The 13,712-nt window shown below is 32.9% G+C and overlaps 1 protein-coding gene across 1 annotated transcript; it reads right to left on the bottom strand.

Annotated features, from left to right (window-relative positions):
• Positions 1 to 275: 275 nt before the first annotated feature.
• On the bottom strand, positions 276 to 10,386 carry LOC113393816 (potassium channel subfamily K member 9-like). The gene is made up of 9 exons (XM_026630891.2): positions 9,865 to 10,386; positions 7,842 to 8,361; positions 7,441 to 7,596; positions 6,836 to 6,962; positions 5,588 to 5,778; positions 3,835 to 4,022; positions 2,600 to 2,714; positions 1,590 to 1,677; positions 276 to 1,232 (listed from the first exon to the last, which is right to left on the bottom strand). The coding sequence occupies exons 2-9, from the start codon at positions 7,966 to 7,968 to the stop codon at positions 491 to 493; spliced, it is 1,734 nt and encodes a 577-aa protein (XP_026486676.1). The 5' UTR covers positions 7,969 to 8,361; positions 9,865 to 10,386; the 3' UTR covers positions 276 to 490.
• Between the last annotated feature and the right edge of the window lie 3,326 nt (positions 10,387 to 13,712).

The following is a 13,712-nucleotide window of genomic DNA, read 5'->3' as shown; positions in this document are numbered from 1 at the left end:
AATTCCCAAAAATTCTTAGCGGCTGCTTACGTTAAAAACCTACTAATGACTCAGTTCAGACTGTGCGTTGATATTCAGTTTGGACAATAGATCTTTATTATAGAAAATTAATATTGGCACACTAGAGATTAATAGACTTCGACTGTCATGTCAATGTCAGGGTCACGTAAACTGGGTTTGACCTGTAATTTTTTAAATTTGTCACCTTAGTAACGACCGATAACTGGGACCCAACTGACGGGCAATATCTCTTGAATATTATAATTTAATAAATTAATAAACAACAAATGTGCGTGAAAAGATCCTAAATCAGCAAAGCGTAACTATATTACAATATCTACAAGAAGCCAAGCCGTAATTTACGAATTCAAAAAAAAAAAACCGCAACTACCCACCTAAGTGTAAAAGCTAGATCGAATCGTTAACTACCGCAAAATTCAAGTCTTTTTTATATTAATTGGCCCTTTTAAGACTAACCTAATACACGTCACTATATACTCGCTCGGTGGGGCGGTAAATTGAAAGTGAGGGTATCATTCACGAAGTACTGTTCCTGTTCATCATCAGGCAAGTAGTAGCCGTAGCTACCATCGTTCGAAACTTGATCGTATATCGAATTCTTCGGCAATTCACACGTAAACTCCTCCCAGTTACCCTCAATCGATTTTCTCCTCTTAGCGAATAATATCGATCCATCGAATGCGTATTCGTCATCGAAATGCAACACTGCGTCATCGTAGAAGTAGTTCTCGACTCGTTTGTTATTCGTATTCCTAGCAATGTTCTTCATTAGCTTTTTCTTTGCGTAACTCGATTTCTCGGAATCGTAATCGTCGACTAACGGATCGTTGCTTCGATTCTCCGATCGTATATTCATCGAGTATAGGGATGAGCTGTGTGGACTCGTTTCTGTTCGATTGAAGCTGTTCCTATAAGGGTTTAAATATTGTTCGTTAGTTATTTCGTAGCTAGCCATCCCTTTGCGTAACTGTTCGCGTCTTTTCGCGACCATTTCGCGAAAATCTTCGGGATCGAGTTGGAAGTCGTTAGTTTTGGCGTTCATATATAAGTAACCGGAGGCGGAGTTAAGGCGGAGTGACTGGGAACGATTCTTGGATGATGATTTCTCAATATAACGCGGTATGTTACCGAGTTCGCGATAGTTTTTCGCTTTAATCTGCTTTATGTTTGTGGGTGGTACGGGCGACAGAGGATCGCGGTAAGGTATTGATCTGGAAAATTAATATTGAGACAATTATGAAGAAGTTCTTAGCTTTAGTATCAACTGAGACCTTCTTGGACAGGTAATACTTTTTTGAGTAAGAAGTGATACTAGAAGATTTTATAGGTGTACATGCATATAAATATTCAACATAACGAAGTACACAAATATATACATAATATAAGTTTATTACAAGATATATATTTAAAATAGTGATATACCTTTACAAACAGATAAACATCAAGTTTTATTTCATATTTAAATTAATGTTCAAATAATTAATGAATTTTATGGCTTTGTACCTTTCCTTTGCCATTCTATTACAAAAAAATAAATCGGCTAAATCATTATTATTTTTCAATCTTACTTATTTGGTCCAAAACAGCTACACGAACAACTGCAAACGCTAGGAGGATAATCTTCGTCAACGTATAACGGAATCATAGACGTGTCACCTATAAGAATGTATCTTTATTAAAGCATCAATATCAAATGAATACAAACATATGTATGAATATGAACCGAGACGGCCCAGTGGTTAGAATCTTAACCGATAATTGCGAGTTCTAACTAGGAAAGCCTCAAATAATTCTCGTGCGCGGCGGTGAAGGAAAACATCGCGAGGAAACCTTAATGTGTCTTATTTCAACGAAATTCTGCAACACGTGAATCCGACAACCCGCATTGGAGCAGCGTGGTGGACAAGCCCCAAACCTTCTCCGCAAAGGGAAAGGAGGCCTTAACCAAGCAGCGGGAAATTTACAGTTACTGTACATACTAATATCATAAATACGAAAGTAAATTTATTTATTTAGCTATTCAACTGATCGTTACATTTTTATGGTACAGTTAGAGTCCGTCTAACTATGCCATAAAATTGTAACTACAGGGTCAATAGGTCACCATTTACGGCTGATTAAAATTCCCTTAATCATAGTTTTTTACTTAATTCAAACAATCTTTAACCGATACACTTAATATTATAAAATAAATAAATTGTACTTATGAGCCGTCGTGACCGAGTAGTTAGAATACCTGTATCATGAACGACGCTTCCACAGAAACCATCACTGAAATTTCATATGATGGCAATGATAGGCGAACATTCAAATGGGCCACCTGATGGTCACCACTGCCTCATCATTGACCTTTCCTTTCCTTAAATCGCCGATGCGATACCAAGTTTGGAAACTTAAGTGATACATCCCCTGTGCCTATAGTCACACTTTACACCGAAACACAACAATACTAAGTATTATTGCGCTGCGGTAGAATTAAGAGTGGGTGGTACCTGCCCAAACAGGTTTGCACAAAGCCTAACCAAATATCATACTAATACTATGTAAATTGGGGTGGATTTGTGATGCAATATCATACCAGGTCTCACGAGTCTCGAAGGCGCTGGCAGTCGCGTCCCCCGAGCCACTCCGCGTAGAACCGCACCGTCTGCTGTTATCACGTCGCCTTCTAATCTAACCGCAACTTGTTGAGCCTGGAGGGTAGTTACAAAAAAAATATATTTTTTGACTTATAGACATTATTGTTCACTAATATTATTTCGTTGCTTATGTTGATGAGCTCAGCTTGTTGTGAGAAAGGTTTTGAAAATGGATGTGGATGGATATAGAGGTAGGGGAAGACCCAAGAAACGATGGATGGATTGTGTGAAAGACGATATGGTTAGAAAGAATGTTACTAGTGAGATGACGTCCGACAGAGAAGTATGGAAGAAGAAGACATGCTGCGCCGACCCCAAGTAGAGTTGGGATAAGGGCAGGAGGATGATGATGATGTTGATGAGCTCAGCTAAATGAATGGCTATATAACATACTTTCTAGGAATAATAATGACCTCGATATTCATAGTTTGTCCGAATTCAGAGTGCGTATAACTAAACTTTTAACCTAACACAAAAAAATATGTTTAATTAATAAGCTATTCTTAATTTTAAGTTACTAATTTATATTTGTTTTTTTTTTTACTATGTATATTTATTTGGCTTTTTATCTTAATTGCATTTAATTTTTTTTTCTTTTTGCTTAAGCTTAGTGCGTGCTGTGGTCTCCCATAATTGAAGGAGCACACAACTTGTAACCATTATATTATTGTTTAATTTTAAGAATATGTATTTAGTGTGTATCTTTTCTTGAGGACTCGTGAATTAAATAAATATCAGCTATTAGTGATAATTTTAAGTGACCTTAATTAAGAAGGATTAATTCGCTAGTATTTTTTGGTAGTAGATTGATGTTTGTGAAAAAATTTGAAGATTTTTGTCAAAATTTTATATTATTTTTATTATTCAATGGTTGTCAATTACCTTTCTGATTCATACAATAACACACAAATCGATAAAAAAAATCCCTATTAAACTTTTAACTTCCTTGGGTACCTACAGTACCTACAGTATTTTAGTTTAGAGTCAATAACGTACTTTTATTAATAAAAAACGAAATATATCAAATTAAATACTCTTTACGAAGGTAAACGAAGGCATTTGTAACGTACCTTTATCATAAAAACTGCATATTGTGATTTTGAACAAACTCTCAAGAACCGAATGAATTTGAATCTTTCAATGAAGTTTTCTTAAATTTAATTTGATGTCTTACTTGTTCAGCCTGCTGCTGATCCCTCTTCTCGTCTTCAGTATTCATCGTGACAAAACGCAGAACCAACAAGTTGAGACAAGCCGCCACAATGGCGAGGCCGAACAATATGAAGATCAGTGCGAACATCACATATGACGGCTTCCGGTTGAGTGCATTGTCCTTCTGTAACGCTACCATATCTCCAAAACCTGAAGGGGAAATGTAAATTTTGTGTGTTATTCGAAATATTTATGTTCTAAATAAACCAATACATTATAAATATTACATTGGTAGAAGATTTTATTAAAAACATATATATAATACATATATAAAATAAGTCGTGTTTTAGTCATGGATTGGGTTTTATTTAATCTAAATATTAAGAAAAGGACTTTCGCTTATTATAAATTGAAAAAAATACAATCAGTGTAGCGAGACATCCAAAAAAGAATCCTTACTTGATGCAATCAACAAACATACATACAGACAGAGGTAATATGGACTTCAATGAAAAAAAGACTATTTTAAATGTTAAAATAATTTTATAATAAAAAAAATATTTAAATTGCATTTGAAACAAACGCAATAATTGATAAATAATATATGACGTCAGATAACATAGTATATGACGTCATTGTCATAAACTTTCGCGACGTATGCTATCAAATTCATACGTTATATTCGGGTTATAGCTGACTGATCAGCTCGTGATCACGGTATGTGCAAATCGAAACACACACACATACACATACACATTTAAAAACAGAATATAATATATTTATGACGTCATAAGAAATCCTATATACAGCTATTCTATTTGGTCAGAATAATCACGATCGCTAATTGTAAATACGAAAAGATTATATGTCAAAGCTATGGCGTAAAGTCATCCATTTAAACACTTCATTTGGTATAAATAGATTTATCTACGGACACGTAGCAGTATCAACAAAGGCAACCAATGCGTTCGTAAGGGACCCCTATTCGTGGGAGACACAAATTTATTTCAAATCAAATCGTTAAAAAACACACAACAAATAAATATATTATAAATTACCGCAAACGGGATTAAAACAATATTATTTTTTACGTGGAATATTATCGTAGGTTTACCTACGTCCTAAAAAACAGCGAATAATCCTCTAAGCTCAGTTTTTCTGTATAGCACAGTATCTATATAGAGAATACGTTATGTATAATATTAATTGAGATTAAAGATTCGCAATTTCCGTTTTTATTAACCTATAGTAAAACCCAGTATCTAAAATAATTAATGTAATTTTCATAAAATTTGACGACCTCCGTGGTCGAGTAGTGTGTACACCGGTTTTCATGGGTACGCCACTCCGAGGTCCCGGGTTCGATCCCCGGCCGCGTCGATGTAGAAAAAGTTCATTAGTTTTCTATGTTGTCTTGGGTCTGGGTGTTTGTGGTGCCGTCGTTACTTCTGATTTCCATAACACAAGTGCTTTAGCTACTTACATTGGGATCACAGTAATGTATGTGATAATGTCCAATATTTATTTTAAAAAAATGTGAAAGTTACTTTGTCTGTCTTTCTGTCGCTCTTTCACTGCCAAACCAATGGACCGAATTTGACGAAATTTGGTATGAAGCAAACTTGAACTCCAAGGAAGGACATAGGGTACTTTTTTGCCTAACACATTGACAACCAAACCCCTAAAACACGAGCGAAACCTCGGGAGGCAACTACATAGCAACAAATATGGATCACAAAACTTGACCAACGGCACATAAGGGTTACTAAAATTACCTATTGTGGTCAAAGTGATGAAACAGTAATAGACACTGTCGAAGTAACTCCAGCCCTCGAACTTGGAGAAGGCCGCCGCCCCGCCCGCGATGGTCAGCGACGACAGTGTCGTCACAACGCAGATCAGATCCACCTCCGACGCACTCGTCTGCTTGCAGTTCATGGCACGTTTGATCGACTTTATTATTACACTGGAAATATTAAACACCCGATTAAACATCGGTCTACTAACAATCTCCCTTTAACTTAGGAATATAATGGACAATATTCATAGAATTCTTGGCCTTGAAAATTAGGGCAATATTAGGCGAGGAAAATAATTAATTAAATTATTCTAAAACATATGTACTTTATGTTCTTATGAATATTAATAATACAAGACTTGGAATAATTGGATCTCTAGCATCCATTACAATTCAAGCCAAAGTAACACTATTTTGGGGTACGACCAATTACCAATTTTTATTTTAAATTTGAGGATATTAATTAACTCAAATTATAAGTGAAGATTGAGATGATGTGTCACCCTTAACAAAGTCAATTTTATCTTTTATATGACTTTGACATTATTAGTATTAGTTTAGTGATGAGAATGTTTGTGCATCAAATCTGCTTAGGCCTGAACTGAGTTACTCGAAATAATATCGACCTTTTTTATTTCATAGGTAGGCTGGCAAATGGGCCTGATGATAAGTGGTCATCACTGCCTTTAGACATTGACACCGTAAGAAATCTTAACCATTCCCTACATCGCCAATGCGCCACCAACCATGGGAACTAAGATGTTATGTCCCTTGTGCCTGTAGTTACACTGGCTCACTTGCCCATCGAACCGGAACACAACAATACTAATTATTGCTTAGAATATCTGATAAGTCGGTACCTACAAAGGGATTGCACAACTCTATTACCTTAACTCATTACTCGGTAAAACTAAACCCAAATCGGCAAACAGACAAACATCAGTACGCTTCGTAGGTAATGACCAAGGAACAGCAATCGTACGACAAGAATTAAGGCGTGGTCAGATAGATTACTTTATATGAACTTACAGCCAATAAATGTTCCACTGTTAGTCCCCTCTTTTAAGGAGTTATGGATATTATCACAACGCTCCACAAAGTGGTTTTGTGAATGTACATGTAGCAGATTTTTTAACATTGATTGATGATTTGATGCATCACCGAGCAAGAGATCAATTATAGATGTCAATTAAGCACAAGAAAATTAAGAGAAACGAAAATTTACCTGCTTAGTCTATTAACCCGTTCACCGATACTCTGGAACATGATCAGACCAAGTGGTATCCCCACTATCGCATAGAACATTGTGAATAATTTTCCACCAATCGTCGCTGGTGTTGAGTGTCCATAACCTGTAAAGAAATGCAAACCTAAGTTATCATTATAACTATGTCAACTATCTCGTTGGTTTAGAAAATTTATTCCAGGAATACAGGTACCTAACTACCTATTACTTAAAAGAACAATGTATTCCTAATACAAGTTTAAAAAAACAGTAAACTTACAGATAACTAACCGTTTCTACATAGTAAGCCAGTTTGAGGTTGAGCCGGTCTATTAAGATTGATCACTCGTCGTGGCCTTTAGTTGATTTTCACGAAAAGAGCGAAACATATTCTAACACCAATATTTACACGTGTGAAACCAAACTGATTATATGAATATGAATATAATTTTTAACACAACTGAAGCTCTGCTTAAAAAACTAAACACATACCCAAACATGAAAAGATTGCCAACTACATCCATGTGTTACCGTAAAATAACGTAGAAAATTCTAGAATCTCCTGGAATTGGCTCTCTAGAATTTGTTGTAAAACTATATCTTACCAATAGTAGTAAGCACAGTTGTAGCATAATAGAACGCTCCAGTGAATTTCCACTGCTGGCCAGCTTTATGCGGTTCAGACTTGAGGACCACCGTCTCCATCACGCGAAAATCCTCTTCTGTTATATTGTATTTCCTTATTATCATACCTTCGATTGCTGAAAGCATTTAATGCAACATGTCATATATATGATATTCTTAAATTTGTATAGGGAACACTAGTCTACCATATATGACGCATTGGCGACTGCTTACATTTTTTTATAACACATATGTCCATGAACGTTTGCGACCACTTATCCTGGTGGCGATCCTCGCTCAAACATCCAAGTTATACCAAATACAAAGAATATCGAAGTGATAGCGATAAGGGTTATTTAAATATTTAAAAAATGTTTATTACCTTGTAGTACTTCAAATCTATTTTTCTCAGTTGTAGACTCGAGTGCATCAAAAACAGCGGCACCGACCAGTAGATAAGTAAATGTGCACACAATTAATGATAGAGTGCGAACATTTTGCTTCTTCATTACTGACTATATCCAGCCTTAGGGCGTAAGGCCCACATCCAACCTTCTATATTCTCAAACTACTAACCCCATAGTACGGATCCAGAGCTCCATAATACGTTACAATAACCCATCGTTAAAACTTGGACTTGATTAACTATCGGTTTGTATTAAACCATGATTAGTTTGTGGTATTTAAAGGGTACAAAATTCTCACTTGACTTTTAAGCTTAACATGACCTAATCAATGATTTATTCTAAGTTTTTATAGGATTAATGAAATGATATCAATAATAAAAGAATCTTTTCTATTGATAAATTGATCCCTCAAAGGAAGTTGTTTCATTCACACTTTGACTATTTATTTATATTTACATCTCTTTAATGTCATTTATTATTTAATATCCACTATATCTGTAAAATAAAATACAAATTTTTACTTCAAAAATAAAAAAAATCAATTATTGCTAGTGTAACTTGAATAATGTACGGATTCTAACGACACCCCATACGTGCAAATCTGATCAGGTATTTTTAAGCTATGGTGGAGGAAACTCACTTACATACATTACACTCTATTTTAGGCAGTCATGTAATTTACAAGACATACTGTGAAAATCTATAAAACATATTTATTTACATAATAAATAATTATGTTTTATATATATATATAAAGTATTTTTTTATATCTGTAAAAGATAAAAATCATTAAATGTAACTCTGCAGCTACAGTGAAATGTGATATTTTATAAAACAAATCTTTAATATCTGTCGAACGTTTTATTTGATAATATATTTTTGAAATATACTTTAAATTAAATTATTTATTTTATCAGTCATATTATATTGTAATTATCTTATACATATTATAACTGTCTGATTTACTTTTTTTATAGACGCTGAAATAATTCATTGGATTTAAGTCAAAATATCATGATAAAAATAAAAGAAAAAAATTATATAAATAAAAAATTTATTGAGCACAATACAAACTTATAATGGAAAAAAGTAACAAAAGCAAATAACAATAAAAAAAAAAATATGCAAATAATAAAATAATTATAAGAACTTAAAAAAAAAATTGCTGTAAATATTTTTTTTTACAATTGGGAAATAGCTCACTATACTATTAGGTTGGTGTAACTGCTTATATTTTTAGAAGTTGTTACTTTAGCATTAAATTATAGTGAGTATAACCTTAATATAATTCTCATATCCCAGGTTACAAGCAGTTGTTAGAAGCGACATAGTATTTAACATAACATCAAAATATTCATTCAATTATGAGGGCTCTTATGACCTCATTGAATATACACTTTACAGCACTAAATTAAGTAACTACCCTTTTAGAATGTATATACTATACAAGAAAGAAACTCAACAGTTGCTCTTCCTTCAATTTACCAGGTGTAATTCTGTTAATTATATTGTTAATTACTCTGCATGAAAATCAATGAATACTTACTCTAAGCATTTTTATCATCGATAGTGCTGTTGTTATTGAGTAATAAGTCTTAATTATAAATATTTTTTCACAACAATATTGAACAAAATAAAAATTACATGCTATTAAAGCAAAATACATAAAAAAGATTATTATAAATAAAGTAAAAAACAAGAAAATTACCTATTTAATTCGTTTTTTAATACTGAAGAACAAAAAAATTATGTTTAATATATTTAAATACAAGATCAAATTATATTTTTATTCTATACTTCAAATTTAAACTGAGTTTATCATTATAATTATAACTTGTCTTTTATTAAGGCTTCAGAAATGAGACCTATTATTTTATATTGTAGATGATATAAATTAATAATGAGGTAATATAGTAAAATATTTCATTTCATATTAATAAGAGAATTATTATATTATTAAACATTAGTCTCGCATCAAAGTATTAACAAAGAACTTACCATATTCCAACTAGAAAAATTCGGGTAGATCTTAGGCAGAATTTGGAATTGTAATTGTGCATTGCGAAAGACATTTATAAATATTTAATTAGCTGCAAAGCTACATCCTAAAAATAACATTGCGCTTCGTCCGCATTCATTTCCAATAGGTCAACCCACAACTCACAAGGCTCCGTAAGTGGGTCAAATATTATGATGTTTATATCACATTAAAAAATTTCAAATAAAACACTGATAAGTATCCTCCGTTAAACACTCATACACACATTAAGAACTTGTAAATGATAAACGAAGAATAAATTAATTATTTTCAAATTCGAGTCTATGCGGTATTTTCTTCTGTCACACCTGCTTCTCTTGTCCTCCTGAAATTAATTGCACTCGCCCTGCACATACACTCATTCATCTCGGTATCATCTTTCCAAATCGTTAATCGATTTATTTAATAGCATTTCATTGAATAAAAATAACAGAAAACAATAATTTTGGCTAGCAGATCCCTGCACTTCCTTGATTGAGCTTGTGGGTGACCAGTATTAAAAATATTGAATTCAGGAACTGCATATACGTGGGTTGCAAAAATGAAAAATCTAAAACTATTATTTATTTATTTTTAATAAATTACTAAACGTAATTACGTAAAATTTATCATTAATCTCAAATTTTGTTTTTTTGAAAATTTCTAAACATTATTATAACAATATTTAATTGGTTAACATTGTTTTCTATAGAATAATCATAGATGGCGTTGTTGCCCAAAATATGCAATTTACTTAGTTTGTAATATTTTCGGTAGATGACAGTTTTACCAAAGTACCAAAAGCTGTCTGAGATACTCTCTGAAGAAAAAAAGACAATGAATGGCAACTGTACTGAGAAATAGATGACTGAAATACTTCAGACCTGACCAGAATTAAGCTTTATATGAAGTAACGTGAAAGGTATATTAATTTTATAGTTACATGAGGATAACTATTGTTTAATATTAGCTCAAAATTTTGATTTCCTATATTAGATAAAGAAAGAACTACGCATTTTATCTTTTTTTGCAATTAAAAGCCATATAATTATGTTTTATAGAACAATCGCATATGTGTAGTTATGCATTGTTCCATTGTAAAAAATAGCTTGATTTCTGTCATCTTTAAAAAGTTATGAATTATCGTCAGTGAACAATATAATGCTACCTTTAAAAATAGGAAAAGTCTTTAAATAATTGATCATTGTGGAACGCCCAGTCTTAGTTCAGATCCAGAAGACATTATTTTATTAATGGTGTTTTATTGTATTGTCTTGAATATAAATAAATGTAATTAAGAGCTATGACGAGCCTTACGATGTTTTCTTTCTACGTGAACACGAGAAAATTACAAACATAAATTAAGCAGTTCCCAATAATCATGGATCAATATGCATCTTCTATCGCATTTTTCATGGAAATTATTACGAGGAATAGTTTGGATTAAACCCTGCCGCTGAATTTCACCAAACCACAACAACGCGATTTTTAAAGTATTTTTTGCCTCGCACAATCAGTCCGTGCAACCAGCTTTCACGGGTGGTTTTTCCGAACCGAACTTTCAAGAAAACACACACTACAGATTCCTTAAAGGCCGGCAACAAACCCAAACGGCCCGACGTTGCAAAAGTCCATGGGTGCTGGTAGTCACTTCGTATACCACTTATTCTATAAAAAAAATATTGAATAAACCTGTGTCTGATATTATATAAAACGAAAAAACCGAAGCTTGGTATAATATGTAAATTACAGTTATAATTATTTTATAAACCATATCGTACTAGGGGACGAAATTAAGACATAAATATTTTAGTAGGTAACACTTTAAAAAACCTATTTGTTGATTATCTTATTTATAATATAATTGGAATATTTTACCTATAATATAAGCACAGAGTCTATGTAAGTAATTGTTATAGTAATTATAACCCTGTTTTTTTTTTCTTCATAAATTATTGTTACCATTGTTAATATTTTTCCCGCCATTCGCAATGTCATTTAAAAAGCGCGTTGACAAGATTGAATATTATCTGTAAATTACAGTTTATATTACAGGTATTATAACAGATTCCAGTGCATCCGTTTAACCTAGATATATCTATGACCTATCACTAGCGTCTGGTCGCTAGAAAGCGGACCCTACTAGCTTTCCCTTCACGGACGCGCCCGTATTAGGGTTGCTAGACTGGAAAACTTTATAATTATTAAATATCTATCTAACGTCAAGCAAAAGTTCTGTATCTATATATGTAATAATTTATATATTGTGTATAGAAAACACATTTTAAATTAATAAAAAAAGGCCTTACAGTAACCGCATATGATGAACATGTGATATCTCACCTATTTAATAAGAAATATTAACTTTATATTCTCTCTGAAAATAGGTCGGCACTGTCTTAAAGCCAACTCCAGTACTGCGCGCGCTTATTGGTTAAATAGTGCTTCCCCAATTTCCTGTTACATACTTCCGTCCCCTTTTACAAAATCGCTCCCTCATATTACAGTTTATTTTTATGTGTGAGAGTGTGTGTCAACTATGAGTTTGACAAGAACACATCTACATATTCAATAACAAACATTTATATTAATTATGCTAATACTTCCAATGACCTGATGACGACATACGTCATGTCATATTAAAAATCATGATGATTGTAAAAATGGTAAGGTATCGTCCAACTGAGCGTCATTTTTCCTTATAATTTGGATCAATGTATCTTATAGCAATCTGTTAGCAATGACTGACGTTCGAGTTTGATTCGAGAATGTGTTTAGACATCGAGTGACCACTCGTATAGTTGGATACTTGTTGATGTTTATTATTGAATAATAACAGTAAAACATTTTGTAAGAATTTATTAGTGTTAGAAATGTTCGTTATTTAATAACGCAATCCCTATGATAATTGACCCAGACTATAAGAAGTGGAAATAGTTTTCTCGGTTTTTCTCTCCACCTTCAGAGCTTGATAATCATTATCAACATTAACTTAAGACGTATCGTCGTCAGGTACATATGTGGCTAGCCAGAAGTAGTAGTAGAGCTGCATTCAATTGCCCTTTAAGACTCTAATAACTACTGATTAATAAAAGTTTGGATTCATTCGGTTTTAACTGAAAATCCTAACTCGTTTCGATGACTTATGGCAGAAGTCATCATTTTCATGTACTTGAGGAATTGTGACCATCATTTGATACCGATGTGAGTCCTGTCTTACTGATCGTCAGCATATCACTATTGTATACTGACAATAACTAAATCTGAGCAAAAGTTGTTCGTTTTTTCGTAATATAATTGTTTTAAAACTTATTATTAATTTATACACTATTTCACAAAGAAATCCCACAATTAAAATTAGTGCAATGACAACCCTATATTTTACACGAACCAGGCGCGTGCGCAAACCCATGGATAGAACTTTCAGACTGAGTAGTTTATTAACTATAAGTTCGTTTAATAACCAATTTGTACAAGATAAGCTTGAGTGATTGCCTGCTGCCTACAGTGTAGGCTTTGAAGAATTTTCGTTGTCTTTCGGTACCTTACATAGGTAGGATCAAATTAAATGTAATAATATTAGTATTATTAAGTTCAGTATGTAAAAAGTTTTGGAAAACATTTTTACAGTACAATGCAACATTCATAGTAAAAGTGAACCCATACTGCTTCAAATGGCTACCTTTGTGTTTACATGACCGGAGGGCACAAGATAGACTTTAATCAAACTCTTCAAACCAATAGCAATTATCCAGAGACAATAGTTTTTGATAATAGTCATAATATAGCAACGTTCATGTTGTCATCCAAGTTGTCGAGTGATGTTTTT

The sequence above is a fragment of the Vanessa tameamea genome, chromosome 26 (assembly GCF_037043105.1).
Source record: "Vanessa tameamea isolate UH-Manoa-2023 chromosome 26, ilVanTame1 primary haplotype, whole genome shotgun sequence".
NCBI lineage: Eukaryota > Metazoa > Arthropoda > Insecta > Lepidoptera > Nymphalidae > Vanessa > Vanessa tameamea.
The sequence above is the reverse complement of the archived record's forward strand: the minus strand, read 5'-3'. Positions and strand labels throughout refer to the sequence as shown.

Bases quoted from the DNA above. Each gene is read 5' to 3' on its own strand.
- LOC113393816 (XM_026630891.2), bottom strand. From the start codon at position 7,968: ATGAAGAAGCAAAATGTTCGCACTCTATCATTAATTGTGTGCACATTT. The intron at 7,597-7,841 runs GTAATAAACATT...AAATGCTTTCAG, and splicing joins TAGATTTGAAGTACTACAAG to CAATCGAAGGTATGATAATA. The intron at 6,963-7,440 runs GTAAGATATAGT...ATTTCTTTACAG, and splicing joins AACTGTGCTTACTACTATTG to GTTATGGACACTCAACACCA.